Source organism: Phaethon aethereus (assembly GCF_964289735.1).
Source record: "Phaethon aethereus genome assembly, chromosome: 1".
NCBI classification, from domain to species: domain Eukaryota; kingdom Metazoa; phylum Chordata; class Aves; order Phaethontiformes; family Phaethontidae; genus Phaethon; species Phaethon aethereus.
In genome coordinates this window covers 79,315,419-79,328,775 of record NC_138575.1, presented here as the reverse complement: position 1 = coordinate 79,328,775, position 13,357 = coordinate 79,315,419, and the positions used below count along the sequence as shown (strand labels likewise).

At 41.4% G+C, this 13,357-nt stretch overlaps 1 protein-coding gene across 1 annotated transcript in view; it reads left to right on the top strand.

The window, feature by feature from the left end:
• Window positions 1-13,357, top strand: part of KIAA0930 — a gene marked incomplete at its 3' end in the record, with an annotated part of 77,306 nt that overhangs the window by 39,227 nt on the left and 24,722 nt on the right. Inside the window, exon 2 of the mRNA XM_082004535.1 lies at window positions 2,260-2,408. Within this exon, the coding sequence (XP_081860661.1) occupies window positions 2,260-2,408 (149 nt within the window). The remainder of the gene's footprint in view (window positions 1-2,259; window positions 2,409-13,357) is intronic.

The following is a 13,357-nucleotide window of genomic DNA, read 5'->3' as shown; positions in this document are numbered from 1 at the left end:
CTCACTGTGAAAAATTTCTTCCTTCTATCTAGTCGAAATTTGTCCTCTTTCAGTTTAAAACCATTACCCCTTGTCCTGTTGCTACAGGCCCTGCTAAGAGGTCTGTCCCCATCTTTCTTATAGGCCCCCTTTAAGTACTGGAAGGCTGCAATAAGGTCTCCCTGGAGCCTTCTCTTCTCCAGGCTGAACAACCCCAACTCTCTCAGCCTGTCCTCACAGGAGAGGTGTTCCATCCCTCTGACCATTTTTGTGGCCTCCTCTGGACCCGCTCAACAGCTCCATGTCTCTCCTGTGCTGAGGGCTCCAGAGCTGGACGCAGGACTCCAGGTGGGGTCTCACCAGAGTGGAGTAGAGGCGCGGAATCCCCTCCCTCGACCTGCTGGCCACGCTGCTTTGGATGCAGCCCAGGACACAGTTGGCCTTTGGGGCTGCGAGTGCACATTGCTGGCTCATGTCCAGCTTCTCATCCACCAGTACCCCCACCAAGTCCTTCTTGGCAGGGCTGCTCTTAATGTATTCTGTGCATAGCCCCTCAGTGGAATTTCATTTTGTTTTCAATATTATTTTTGGATTTATTTGGAAAGACCTAAGACTTCGATTTCAATCACCCATTTGTCTGCTAAAAAATTTGAAAGTCTAATATCCTGCCCACCACAGTAATTAAAGATTGGAAAAAAGATTTGGCTTGCAAATATTGCACACACAACAAAGTAGGAAAATGTGCTGAGTTACACTTGTGGATTAAAAGACAGATTGATTGCTTTATGAAGCCCTGAAGTTAGCCACCATTGTCTAAGAAAAATTGTGTTCATTGTTATGGTATGTGTCAGCTTTCTTGGCAATTGACTGGAAAAATCTTCTAAAGCTTAATCCAGGTATCGCTGTAAATAAATGTCACTTTTGTCTCATGCAAGATTCTTTTCTTTACAAAACTATTTCATACATGCAGTGTACCGCTGGGAGGGAAACACGTGAACATTGAATGGTAGACAAGGGCTGGGGAGTGATGTGTACAAATCTGGCAGCCAATGTATAGCTTTTAGGGAAATAAGCCACTGTAAAGGATAGATGTTCTGGAGACTGGGTTGTCAACTGCACGTGTGTATATTCACACCCCCCGACCCGTCTCGCTGTCTTGTATGTAAGACTACCATCCATCATCCGTTTCAGGTTTTTGCTGTTTCTCAGCAATATAATTTTTTTTAGTGTTTCTCTCTTCACAGGTTTTAAAACAACTAGACTGTGGCTAACAGCCGCAGTTATCAGTAGGGCTTTGGGGAGGGGATGCCATTACTTCATCAAGGAGCTTCCAGTAGGACTGAGAAGCAGTGGAGAAATTTAGCTCCCTTGTCACTAGGCACAGCAGTGACTTCTCTCCTTGTCTGTTATAAATTTTGGTCTTTAACAGTGTGAAAGCATTACAGCACAGAAGAGATGCAGCATCTTTTGCTGTTTTATTATAGTTAAATGCTTTGAAGAGTTTCACAACATGTGCTGTCACCTCTACTGTGCCTCCTTTTCCTCCTGAGAGGCCAGCTGCCATGCTGTTGCTGGTGCTGATGTAATTTGTCTGTCTTCTTGAACAAAACTTTGTTGCATCTTCCTTTTCCCATTTTTCCTCTTCTCTCCCTGATTTTTCTTGTTTAATTGTGATTCAGGACTTCAAAACTCCTTGTTTCCTTGAGGAAGAGGTGGGTTTTGTTCCTTGTTGGAGAGAGAGTGAATTATAGTCACCACTGCTCAGGTACATTCTTGTTCCTGGGCATCAATTTACAGAAGGTATCAGCTGCTAGTTTCTGAAGGATTGGCTATACTCCTGAGAGCATGTACTAAACCTGTTGGCAGCTAATGGCTTCATGTCCTTAACTGGAGCATATATTGGTACTACATTCCTTTGAAACTACTCCTTGAGTTCTGCTTTGATGTATTCTTGCTCAGGGCGCTGGTCCTATCCTTCTCCGTGGCACAGCATAGCCAGAGTATAGTCATGGGCCCTGAGCTGTGTTTGCTGTGCAGGGGGGCAGATTGGTTGCTGGAAGGTGGTTTTGGTTGATGGTGGCCAAGGACCGGTGTGGGTTCGTGCCAAATGGCAGCTATGCTGTACACTGTAGACTTACGCTGAGCTGTACGAGAGTATTTCTGCTACAATTGGGCTTGACTGCACCATTTGTAGCAAAGACTTTGGGTGTCATATTAAGCACAATCAAATTTGACATGCTAATTCCACAACTGATTTCTCCTTTCTTTTATGCTTCTTAGGGTGTTTCAAAGATGACCGTATTGTGTTTTGGACTTGGATGTTTTCAACGTATTTTATGGAGAAATGGGCCCCTCGGCAAGACGATATGCTCTTCTATGTCCGTCGAAAACTGTCCTATGTCAGTGGTGATAGTACAGAGGGGAAAAAGGTGAGTAATGATATATTTTTAACCTGAGAAATTTAAGGTAATGTGGGATTTAGTTTAGAACTACAGACCAAGGATAAGGAATCTCCAGGTCTGCCTACCACAAGAAGTTTTGCAAAACTGGCCCATAGAGAAATACTGTGGTTAATGCTGTGAACATGAGCAGCAGTATAAGTGAGCTTCGCTATCACAGACTTGAGATCAGAGAGTTTGCATGCTTTTTTGGGAAGCTTTATCTTGGTCAGCCTGCATTTAGGAGGAAAGAGAGGGCATCCATGCTGATTTTTTTGTGATGATACTTTATAAATTGAAAGTTTAAATTGGTAGAAAGGGAGGAAAAAAAGAAGAGGAAGATGGTCACTCTGATATTTCTAGAAGAACCCTTCTTGAGACACCAGAACATCAGGAATGAACAACTACTGGGTACTCAGTATGTCCTGGTTTCAGCCAGGATAGAGCTGGTTTTCTTCACAGAAGCCAGTGTGAGACTGTGTTTTGGATTTGGGATGAGAAACTGTTGATAATGTGCTGATGTTTTGGGTTGTTGCTGAGCAGTCAAGGACAGTCCAGCTTCTTGTGCTGACCTGCCAGCAAGGAGGCTGGGGGTGCACGGGGAGCTGGGAGGGGACACAGCCGGGACAGCTGACCCAGACTGGCCAAAGAGATATTCCCTACCATCCGACGTCATGCCCAGCACATAAACTGGAGTTGGCCGGGGGGTGGAAATCGCTGCTCGGGGACGGGCTGTCGATCATGGGGTGGTGAGCAATTTCTGTATTGGGCCTCACTTGTTCTTGTACATTCCTTTGTTGGTATTATTATTGTTGTTTCTTTCTCTCTTTCTGTCCTATTAAACCGTGTTTATCTCAACCCACGAGGTTTTTTTTTCTAATTCTCTCCCCTGTCCCACGGGGGGAGGGGGAGTGACAGAGCGGCTGCGTGGTGCTTAGTTGCCGGCTGGTGCGAAACCAGGACACAGTAGCAGAGTACACGCAGCCTCCTGGAGCTGGGATACCGTTGTGAGAAAACAGTGAAGAAACACCTGTATTGTCATAATCTACGTTTTAAGATCATATGCCCTCTTGTAAAGTACTGTTTCCTGAAAATGCACAATCAGGTAGCCTAGTGCTGCTGCAGAGGTATTTTCCCTTTAGAGATTTGAGAAACTTCTCAGCATTTCATGGCAGTTTTTTTATCTTAGTTGGGGGAAACAGAAGCAAAAGAAATTATCATTTTATTGGGAATTAAGGAGATAGCTGCAGAGGATCAAAAGCTACATATAACTTCCTGTTATATGTAAATAATGTACGCTGTTGTTGAATCACAGATGTATGCTTATGGTGTATGCAAGTGTTTTTAACCACGTATACCAGACTTCTCTGGGTTTAAGTGTTGTGACATAAAGAACTGTAGTTGTCAACTCCCTTGAGAGAAGGATCCCAGAAGATTTTTCCATGGTTTTTTGCAGATACAGGAAATAGGCAGAATGATATTATCTCTTCCCCTCGCCCCTCCAAGTTCCATCATGACAATCTCTGAGGAGGAGATGGCAAAATATTGTTCTTTCTCTGTCAGATTAGTAGTTTAGTAGTCTTTGGCCAGCGTACTTGGAGCTTTAAGATTTTTGGAGGAAACTTTCATCCTAATCGTTGTTTCAATGGCTATAAATATATTCCTGTTTCACATCAAACACTATTGTGGCTTTGTTCAGCCTGATAAAAGCATGGGTTGTTCAACCTCTTGTCCTTCCCAGCTAGGAAGGTGAACCTCAGAGGAAACCTGGTCGCTTAAATTTATTCACAGATCCTGATCAATCTCTGTTTAACTTATTCATCAGTTTAAAGTGCTTGAACCTCTCATGGAGAGGAGACAGTGAAATAAACCCTTGCATTTGCTGTCAGAGCTTTATTTAAGACTCCTAAAAGCACTTTTTATATAATAAATAATTTTTATTTGTGAGGTGGTTTCATAAGTGGTAGTTATTACAAAATCGGCATTAGTGGATTGCTTGCTGTAACAACTAAGATAGGGAGTGTGCCTTATAGCACACACAGTATTTTGTAACTCGCCCTTGACTGTTTGCATTTAGCTTAGCCTCTGAGAAATGAACCTTTCCTGTGACTTTGAAGTACTTCAGATGCTTTGTGAAACTTCATAGTGTGGTGGTTCTTCAGTATCTGTGCAGGTCTCCTCCTGTGCAGTTCCAACTCCTATCGAATTTTTGAGCCTGTCGTGCAGTGAGACAACTACCCCTACTCTTTGAATTATGACTAAACAAGTTTTTATTTTCCTGTATAGTTTTGGCAATTCTTTCTTGAAAGATGGGTGTCAAAATACCAAAGTAGTATCCTTAAAAGTGGAAAAAGCTAGAGACTGGTATTTGTAGAAGCCAAATATAACTTCAAGCATCCCTGCCACGCACCAAATTTTGTGCTCTCATTTACATCCCCCTACATATCCCAGTAGACTCTGAAAAGGCAGATGAAGGTGAGGCGTTCAAAGTTGGTTGGGACCATGAAGGGCTAGAACCAGAACTGCACTGTTGGCAACTGCCTTGTGCCCAGGCTGCACCCAACGGTCTGGTGATGATTTCTCCATGGGCCACGCAGAAGTTAGCTATGAAGCAAGTTTATTATAGTTCTTCCATAAATGCTGTGCAGTTGCTCTGCATTTACCTGGTTGTTGTAGGTTTTGACTAAAGAGCACCGGCAGAGACATATGAGGTGAATTGTTGTCCTATGACATCTGGGAGCATTAGTTTATATTCATGAAAATGAGATCTACACAGATTTGAGCACAGTAATCTTCTGTAGGACTGATGACAACAACAACAAAAGCGGATTGGGTGGGGAGGGGCTGTTTGTCTGAACTCTGACAATGGTGATGTTTGTTTTCTGAGATGATGAGCTCACGCAGCATGTTTTCATCATTTGCATGCCATGGTGTGATGATTCATGTCAGCAAGAAACAAGTGTCGATTTATCAAATGTTTTTCAGGTTTTGATGGCTGTCCTGTGTGATTAACAGTTGTCCCTGCTTGTGGGTTATTTTCTGTGCTTACTGGAGCTGAAGAGTTGAAGTGTAATAGAGGATATGAAGAAGAAACCTGATAGGATCAAGAATAGGGGTTCTGTTCAATTTTAAGGCCAAATGAGAAAGGGCTTTGGATGCAACTTAGTCAACAACAGCTTGAAGTAATAAATCTCACAATTTGGTGTATCAGTAGGTGATGATAGTAAAGTCCTTTATCATCTTAAACTTAATTTTAAAAGGTCTTTTAAATGATCTACTTTGTAGACCTCCTGTCCATTTGCTTCTCTTTTCCACTCCACCATTTTCTAAACTGCACATGTACAGGTGAAACAACAATTAAGCTCTTAATATGGTCTATACCAGTGCTGAACTGCCATATTGAATTCTGGGCTATATCCATTACACATACTCTTGGATCCCAGAGAAGTGCGTTCGACTCCGTGTTACCTTGACATGTCACAATAACACTCTTGCAGTTTTTCTTGCCAAGCTTTGAATATATTTCTTCTCTCGGTGTCTTTGAGGAAAACCACAGACCCCATCTATCAAGATCTGTGCAGTCAGGGTGCTGTGGCCCACGGCTCTTCTCAAGGCTAAAGGATTTATTAGGCTTTTTTAAGGTGGAATCCCTATGTCTTGTCATTCTTTATGCACCATTAAGACTCAAAAAACCAGCTTCACTGCTGCCTCACCAGCTGATGTGACCTGTTGGACAGTGTAAGCCCTGATCCTTACATCCTGTCCTGTACATTGCCAAAACTTTCAGCTTTAAAACGTTAAAGTAGTTGGACTTGATTTTTAAAATGATGTTAGAGCAAGATTTAGTATCTATGGCTCTTTCCAGTGCAAAAGGTGTTTATAAAGGATTATGCTTTGTTACAGCTGCAAGCTTCTAATCTTTCTGTAGAGAGAAGCTTTACATTCTCATGGGACTATGGAAGATGCTAGTATGGTGTTAACAGAGACAACTGCCTAGTAGGGAAACTAAGGTAAAACCTCAGTGATACACCAGCAGACCTAGGTTGTATTAACCCCTTCAGCCTTGCACCATGCTTTGTCACCTGAAAAAGTTGCTGTATTTATAGGGCAAAGCAATAAAAAAAAAAAGATAAATCTAAGCCACTGTTGGTATATGTTCTGAGCTTGCCTGGATTTTGGAGTAGGTCCTGTTTTCTTCAGTGTCCTATAAATGTGGAGGAGTAGAGTTGCTGCCAAATGCATGAAGTAGTCATTCAGGCTGTTAAGTCTTCAAAATCTTAAGCTACCAGTGTTGTGGCTGCAGCTTCAGAAACAACTGAGCAGGAGCCATGTTTTACACATTTATGTGCATCTGGACCTGTGACACAACAAATATTGGCTGTGGTGGGAGACCAGTTAGTTTCCAAAACTGAATTACTTTAGCCACATGACTCCCACTGAAAATCACAGAATTTTCATAGCTGAATCTCTAATTCACTGTCACCATCTGTCTGGATGGAAGATTCAAGAACCTGAACTCGGCATCTAGCAGAAATGCAAGTTTTAAAAATCTTACATTGCTGTCTCTGTTGTACCTTGCAGAGCGGTGGGGTTTTTTTGAACATTGTTAGCAAACAGGATGTCTCTAGAAGGGCTGTTTGGTATACTTCATGGCAGTTCTACATCATCATCTGAATGCAACAGAGAAACAAATGGCCGAAAAACGCCTCTCTCTTGCCAAATAAATTCTCTCCTTGTACATGGATAGTATGTGGGAACAAACAATGATTGCAACATGTGCAAGTCAATACAGAGAGACAGCTTTTCTGCCTCAACTATTCTGTTGTGCGAAGTTCATGGAGGTGTTGCAGTGAGTAGGAACAGTGGCTTCTGCAGAAGAGGACAGCTTAAATGCATTGCTCTCATTTGGAAACATGAGGAAGACACACTGGCATTACCAGATTGATATTATGATTTTTCTGTAAGGACCTCAACATCTTAAATGCAGATTTAGCTTTTCTTTTATAATTATCCGTCTCAGAAATTCTTGCGCCTTCTCATGCTATTTTGCTGACGTTTTCATGTATAAATACATGAACATAAAGGAGGTGCTACTTGATAGCCTCTGCTTATGGTGCATTTTTTGCAAGACCATCTCCATTTCCTATGTGTGCTGTGGCAGACCGCTTGGCAAAAGTGAAGAATACTGCCATAGGTGTGACAAGAACATCTCTTTCCCCTGCAGAATTGGATCCGACAGTCTGTGACCTGGGATATGCTTGTGACATACCTGGCAGGCTAATGAGCATTCAGGGTGGAGATGCTTTCATATTCTGTCCTATTTCCAGAGTAAATTTGTGTTTGAGGCAAAGCGAGCATGCAGCTGAAATATCCTTGCAGTGTCACAGCTGGTAAACTCCGGGCTCAGAAAAAGGGGTGTGGGCTGCAGGGGTATTTTTAATGAACTGCTTTTTATTGCTTCCAGTGTCTGAAGAACTCTTCTTAAGCAGTCAGACAGGGTGACAAGAAAGCCAGGATCAGAAGTGAATTTAATATGAATTGCACTGAACCATGGCAGCCCTGAGTCATGGGCTGAGAAGGTGCTGTATTTGCTGCAGCAGAGAGAAACTTCATTGGGAAGAAAAGAAGCCCAGACCCGGTTCCCCCATCTGATGTAATTATAATGAATAATTCAGTATTGCAAATGCAACATATCTGAGTCACTGGAGGGGGTTGAGGGACAGAAGTGCATGGCTAGGCTGGGCTTCACACCCTGGAAAAGGTAAAAGTGTCTGCTTGGAGCTCCCTGAAAGCCTCGTCAGGGCTACTAGTTCAGCACAGCACGTAGTGTGTTTGATCTGCGGGTTACAGTCAGTGTCGGCTTGCTTATTAGAGGTATGAAAATGTCTGGTTTCAGTGTTGAAATTAATATGCAATTGAATTGAAGCTCTGGAATAATTGTAATCAAGTCTCTAATAACACTAGTAATTGGAACTTAAATGTCTAGTCTATCCACCAGGTTCGTCCTCCCACCCCCCTCCCCCCCCTTTCTGGTCAGTAACCCAGTTTATGCATTTCCTCATTCAACAGAGACAGTTTGAAATACGATGGCTTATTAACATTCTGTAATCTTATTTCTCCCATGTCTTTGTCTGCTGCCTTCGCTACTGATGTGGCTTGCCTTCCCTTGTTTTGCTGACTGTAATTCTACAGGAGGCACACTATGTGTTGCTTCAGGCACTTGTGCTTTTCTAGGGAGGACTTCAGAAAGGCTGGGAAATAATTACAGGAATAAGGTAACAGTGAGTGATCTGTTACATCTGAAAATATTGGTTACTCTGTGGTCTGGGGCCACATCTGATAATGCTTAAATAGTCCCACGTGTATCTATCCTTTCAATTTTTGAAAGCTGATTTAGCAGATTTATGGAGCGTTTGAATTGGGGAATGAAAGTTGATGAGATTCACAGAGTGCAAGTGTCAGGTAGCAGCTAGGATTACTTTGTCAGTATCTCAAATACGGTGATTTCTTGCCTTGCTGATACTGATCAGCATGTTTTAACTCCCAGCCTTGTCTTGCTTAGCCACAGTCAAGATGGCTTTCTTGGTGCCAGAGCTGTGCTGGGGGAAAACAATTTCTATACCCAGTGGTGTGGAATGATTCACATGTTGTTGCTTTCCCCTCATTTGTTTGATGAGCATCATCAGGCACTCACACTGTTCCAGTAATTTGAACGGCTTGCACTTTTCTTATTTTTAATCTTTTATACCTCTTCTGCTATTTCTAGAATTGCAAAGACAGAAGTAGACTTTTTGGTTTCTTCTCACACAAGTAATTTCAATTATGGTTAGTTGAAGTCAACTTTTAACTCTGTGGGTCCCATTAGCTTTTCTCAGTCTTGTAATTTACTTGTTCTTATTATCACTTCAGATTCTGCTTCATCATGTACAATATGCAGATATTGGAAACAGATGTGTAGGCTTGTTAAATCTTTGTTTTCTATGACTGTGACTTGCCGATCCAGAAGGAATGTCTTGTGCTTATTGAAAAGAAGAAAACAATATATGTTTTGTAGGAATTCTTGTGATTAAGAATTACTTCTGCGAGAGCTATAATTAATTTTAAGGTGATTTCTTTTAATATGGAGATATAAACTTGTGTGAGAATGAAGAAAGTGAGAATTCAGTGAGAAAACATAATCTCAACGCAGTGCAAGATCTAAAAAAACTAGTGTTTGGTGTCTGCCCTCAAATGAGGGGGGCAAACAGTATTTTTTTGCTACAGATTGGTGAAGTGTAAAGGTTACAGGAGGATGTTTTCTGTCTTTGAAGAGGGAGAAAGATGCTGTTTCTAGCTGCCAACTGATGCTATAGCTTGCCCTGTGTGCCTTTTACTCTTGTCTCATTAGAGATAAATAGGGTCTTGATTTTTTTTAATTTTACCATTCAGTTCAGACCTAGTCATAGACCAAAATCTGTTCTTCCCCGAAAAGTGCAGTTAAGTGGAAGGAGAGGATACCAACAGATTGGAGTTGGGGGTTGTTTGCAGTGATGCCTCATCTTTTCTGAAAGGGGTTGGAATGATGAGCAGTGTAATTAACCTTGAATTTCAGGAACTGGACTTCACAAATCAGAGTGCTGCTTATTCTAAGGCAAACTAAAATGTTGACTTTAGGGCAGTCTTATGTCATGAAGCTGTCATCTGCAACCAGATCAATAAATAACAGGGGAAAGATTAGGTTGTAAGGAATTACAGCAGCACTGAAACCCATGTGAGTAGTGGGAATAGCTTTGCAGTACTGCATATCAAGAGGAAAAGAAATGGGAGGGAATAAAGGCTATGTGTGAGTTGACTTTTGCTGTTTTCAAGCTTAGACTGCAACTGCGCTTGTTCAATGAACAGGCAATGAGTCCACTAGTCTGTGGGTACAGTTACCTCTGTTACCTCCAGGCTGAGCCTTTCAGCGTTACTGCACGTTAGTCCCTGGAAGGTACAAGAGGGTTGTGTAATAAAGTGGTGCAAGATCAGAATTTTAGCATATCTTGCTCAGAGCTTTGTTCAAGGAACAACGCCATGCTTTGCTTTCCTTCACAGGTATATGAGGCTTTCTCCCTAAAAGCTCTTCGTTAGCACAAGAAAAAGTTCCCAACCCATCTAGTTCACGATCATCTTATTCCCTTAAGGATTTAAGTCCTGTTTGATTGTTAGAATGGAGAGCAGTCAGCCTAGTCTTCTTACTCTCTTTAAAATCCCAAATTAACTATGAGAAGAAAGCATGCTTCTAGCTCTTTGCCTGATAAAAGCTAAGCTAAATGATTGGGAACTGTGCTGTACCTTACCAAATATGTTGAAATCACTGCCTGTTTTAACCTCCTTAACTAATATCAATCCTCGGGAATAAAGAAATAAGAGTACACATGCAAATCATGGTAACGACTCCCCTTTTAAGGGTTGCCTTTCCCAAACATACCTGTCCAGTTTCATAATTGCAAGTGGAGTCTTTAAGTGACAACAAAACATAAATTAAATTTTTATAATGCAATATTTTACTGCCCTTTGTATTTTTGTACTAAATAAAAATGTTTTATACAGTCACGTTTTCTTTTTAGCTTCCCTAGCACTCATTACCTTATTTATAATTTATAACATTTACTGTTGCTTTATATATTTCTTACATGAAGACTAATAAACCTTACAAGGTCTGTGGCTTCTAGTGATAGGATTGCAAATAGGTCTATAAATCCAGCAAATTACTTTGATCCAAAAGAAAAGATGCTGTGTTGTGAATCTTCATACTAATGAATGTTATACGTAATTATTCCTCTTTGGAATTTGATCATAGTTACAGTCGTTTGCCTGGTTTTTAAACACTTCAATGTAGACTATTATACATACACCAATGTCAAATTTACCTTGAGGTACGTGTTTGTAAGTTACAAATACTTGGAAAATCTTGAGCTGAAATCCCAGCTCCTCTGAAGTTGCTGAGAATTTTGCCATTCACTTTAGTGGCAAGAATTTCATCCCATTTAAATATAGAGGGTAAAATAAACTGAGTTGCAGAATAATATGTTCAGGCCTATGGATATGTCCTATCTCTGCTAAAAATCCACTTTGACTAATCTTGCTTCTTTTCTTACCTGCTGTGACTCCATTCCTGCAGTATTCCTTAGGTCCTTCCAAAGTACAGCTCACCTCCCTGCTCTGTCCCCAGTGCCCCTCCAGCAATGTGCCACGCCTCTTAACCTGTGTTGTCCTTTCTGTCTTTTCAGTTGCTACCAAGGCAAAAGGTAGCTGGTGCTGTGGGTGGTTCATGGCAAATGGCATCTGAGAAAAAGACAGAGCTTGCCTGGCCCTTCTTCAGCAGTGGTAGTAACGCGGAGGTGTCTGATTGCCGATTGTCACAAGGATACAATCTGTGAGACCTCTGTCAAGTTTGTCTGAAGTTGGCCAACGCGTTTGAAAGATGGGTGGCAGTGGGAAGGAACTTAGCTGTGTAAGTCCCGATTTCTTAAACCAGATGTTTTATTTTTTTCCCCATTATATGCACCATAAAGTCAGTAACCCTACAGCTTTTTATGTATATAGCCAGTTTGCTCTAAGATGACATCTGTCTGGTAATCCCACATTCACATGCAGTGATTGCTGCTGTTGTGAAGTCCTGACTACACACAAGAGATGTGAGAAAGAGGGCAGGAAGGGAGAAGACATTTTGCAACAAGTTCAGATACTTATTTTAAATAACACAGCTTCTACAGGATAGGAAATTCTTGCAACCTAGTCTGGATGATTTTTACTTGAATGGATCTCCCATTTGCAGATAAGTGTGACCAAACAGAGTGAATCGGTTGTGTATATTTCAATTTTAAAAGCTTGTTTGCTGGTAGCTGCCTGTGAACTGCCAGTGCCTGATTCGTATGGGCTGGAGCAGGAACGGTGTCTGTTGCAGCAACACCTTTCATGTGTCATCAGCCGTCCTGCAGCTTGGCTGATGAAAGAGGATAATTCACTGCTATTCTACAAGGCTCTTACTCCACCTACAAACACCCTCCCATGTCCTTACCTACAAATACATGTAGCATTTGTAGTAAATCTTCCAAGTTGAATGCTGAAGCTAAATGTCAGCATGGTGTTGGCAGAGATAGGGCATAAATACTGCCTTTTGGGATGATCCGAGCTTCAAAGTTTCTTGCCGGTAGGTCATGAATGAGTAGCAGAAGTTACAGTCACCCAGTATTTCTCATGCCAACAAATGGAAGAAGGTGTCCAAAGCTATGAATAGATTCTCCTGGGTAATTGCATCACAGAAAAGATGAGCAACTGCTGTTGGTCATGCAACTTGTCCCAGTTGGACCTTTGAAGGAACATCTGCAAGACACTGCAGTCTGAGATTTCTTCTTGCTGTTCTGATTTATGCAGAAACACTAGAAGTTACAGTCAGCTTTTTAGATCATTTACTGCTCTTTCTGTTGGTTTGGCTTTTGATTATACCAAAGTGGCTGGGGGGAGAGAATTCTAAATAATTAATACCAAAGCGATTTTTTAGAAAATGCATGGTTTTGTCTGTAGCTGAACTTTGCATCTTGCACAAAACAGTTTACAGTTGCTTTCTTGCAGTGGGCTTTGTTTCAGCTTTATAGCTAAGGTGGGTGTCAAGTTGCCATGGCTACTGAGCATTATGCTGCCTTTATGTGGGCTCCAGAGTGTGTTCCAAGAGGATCAGGTGCAACTTCTAAATAATTAATAGTATCTGGGAAAAGGGAATTGGAATTTTGTTTTGGAGGGCTTTCTTCTCATTGTCTTTTACAGTCACTGCTAGTGAAAATTACAGTAGCCATAATCCTAAGAAGAAAGCTCCACAGAACATCTGAAAGAACCTTTCTTTTTCATTTCAGTACATTACAGAATTGTTACAGTGTTAAATACAGTTCTCTTTAAAATAATATCTTGAATATAAATAT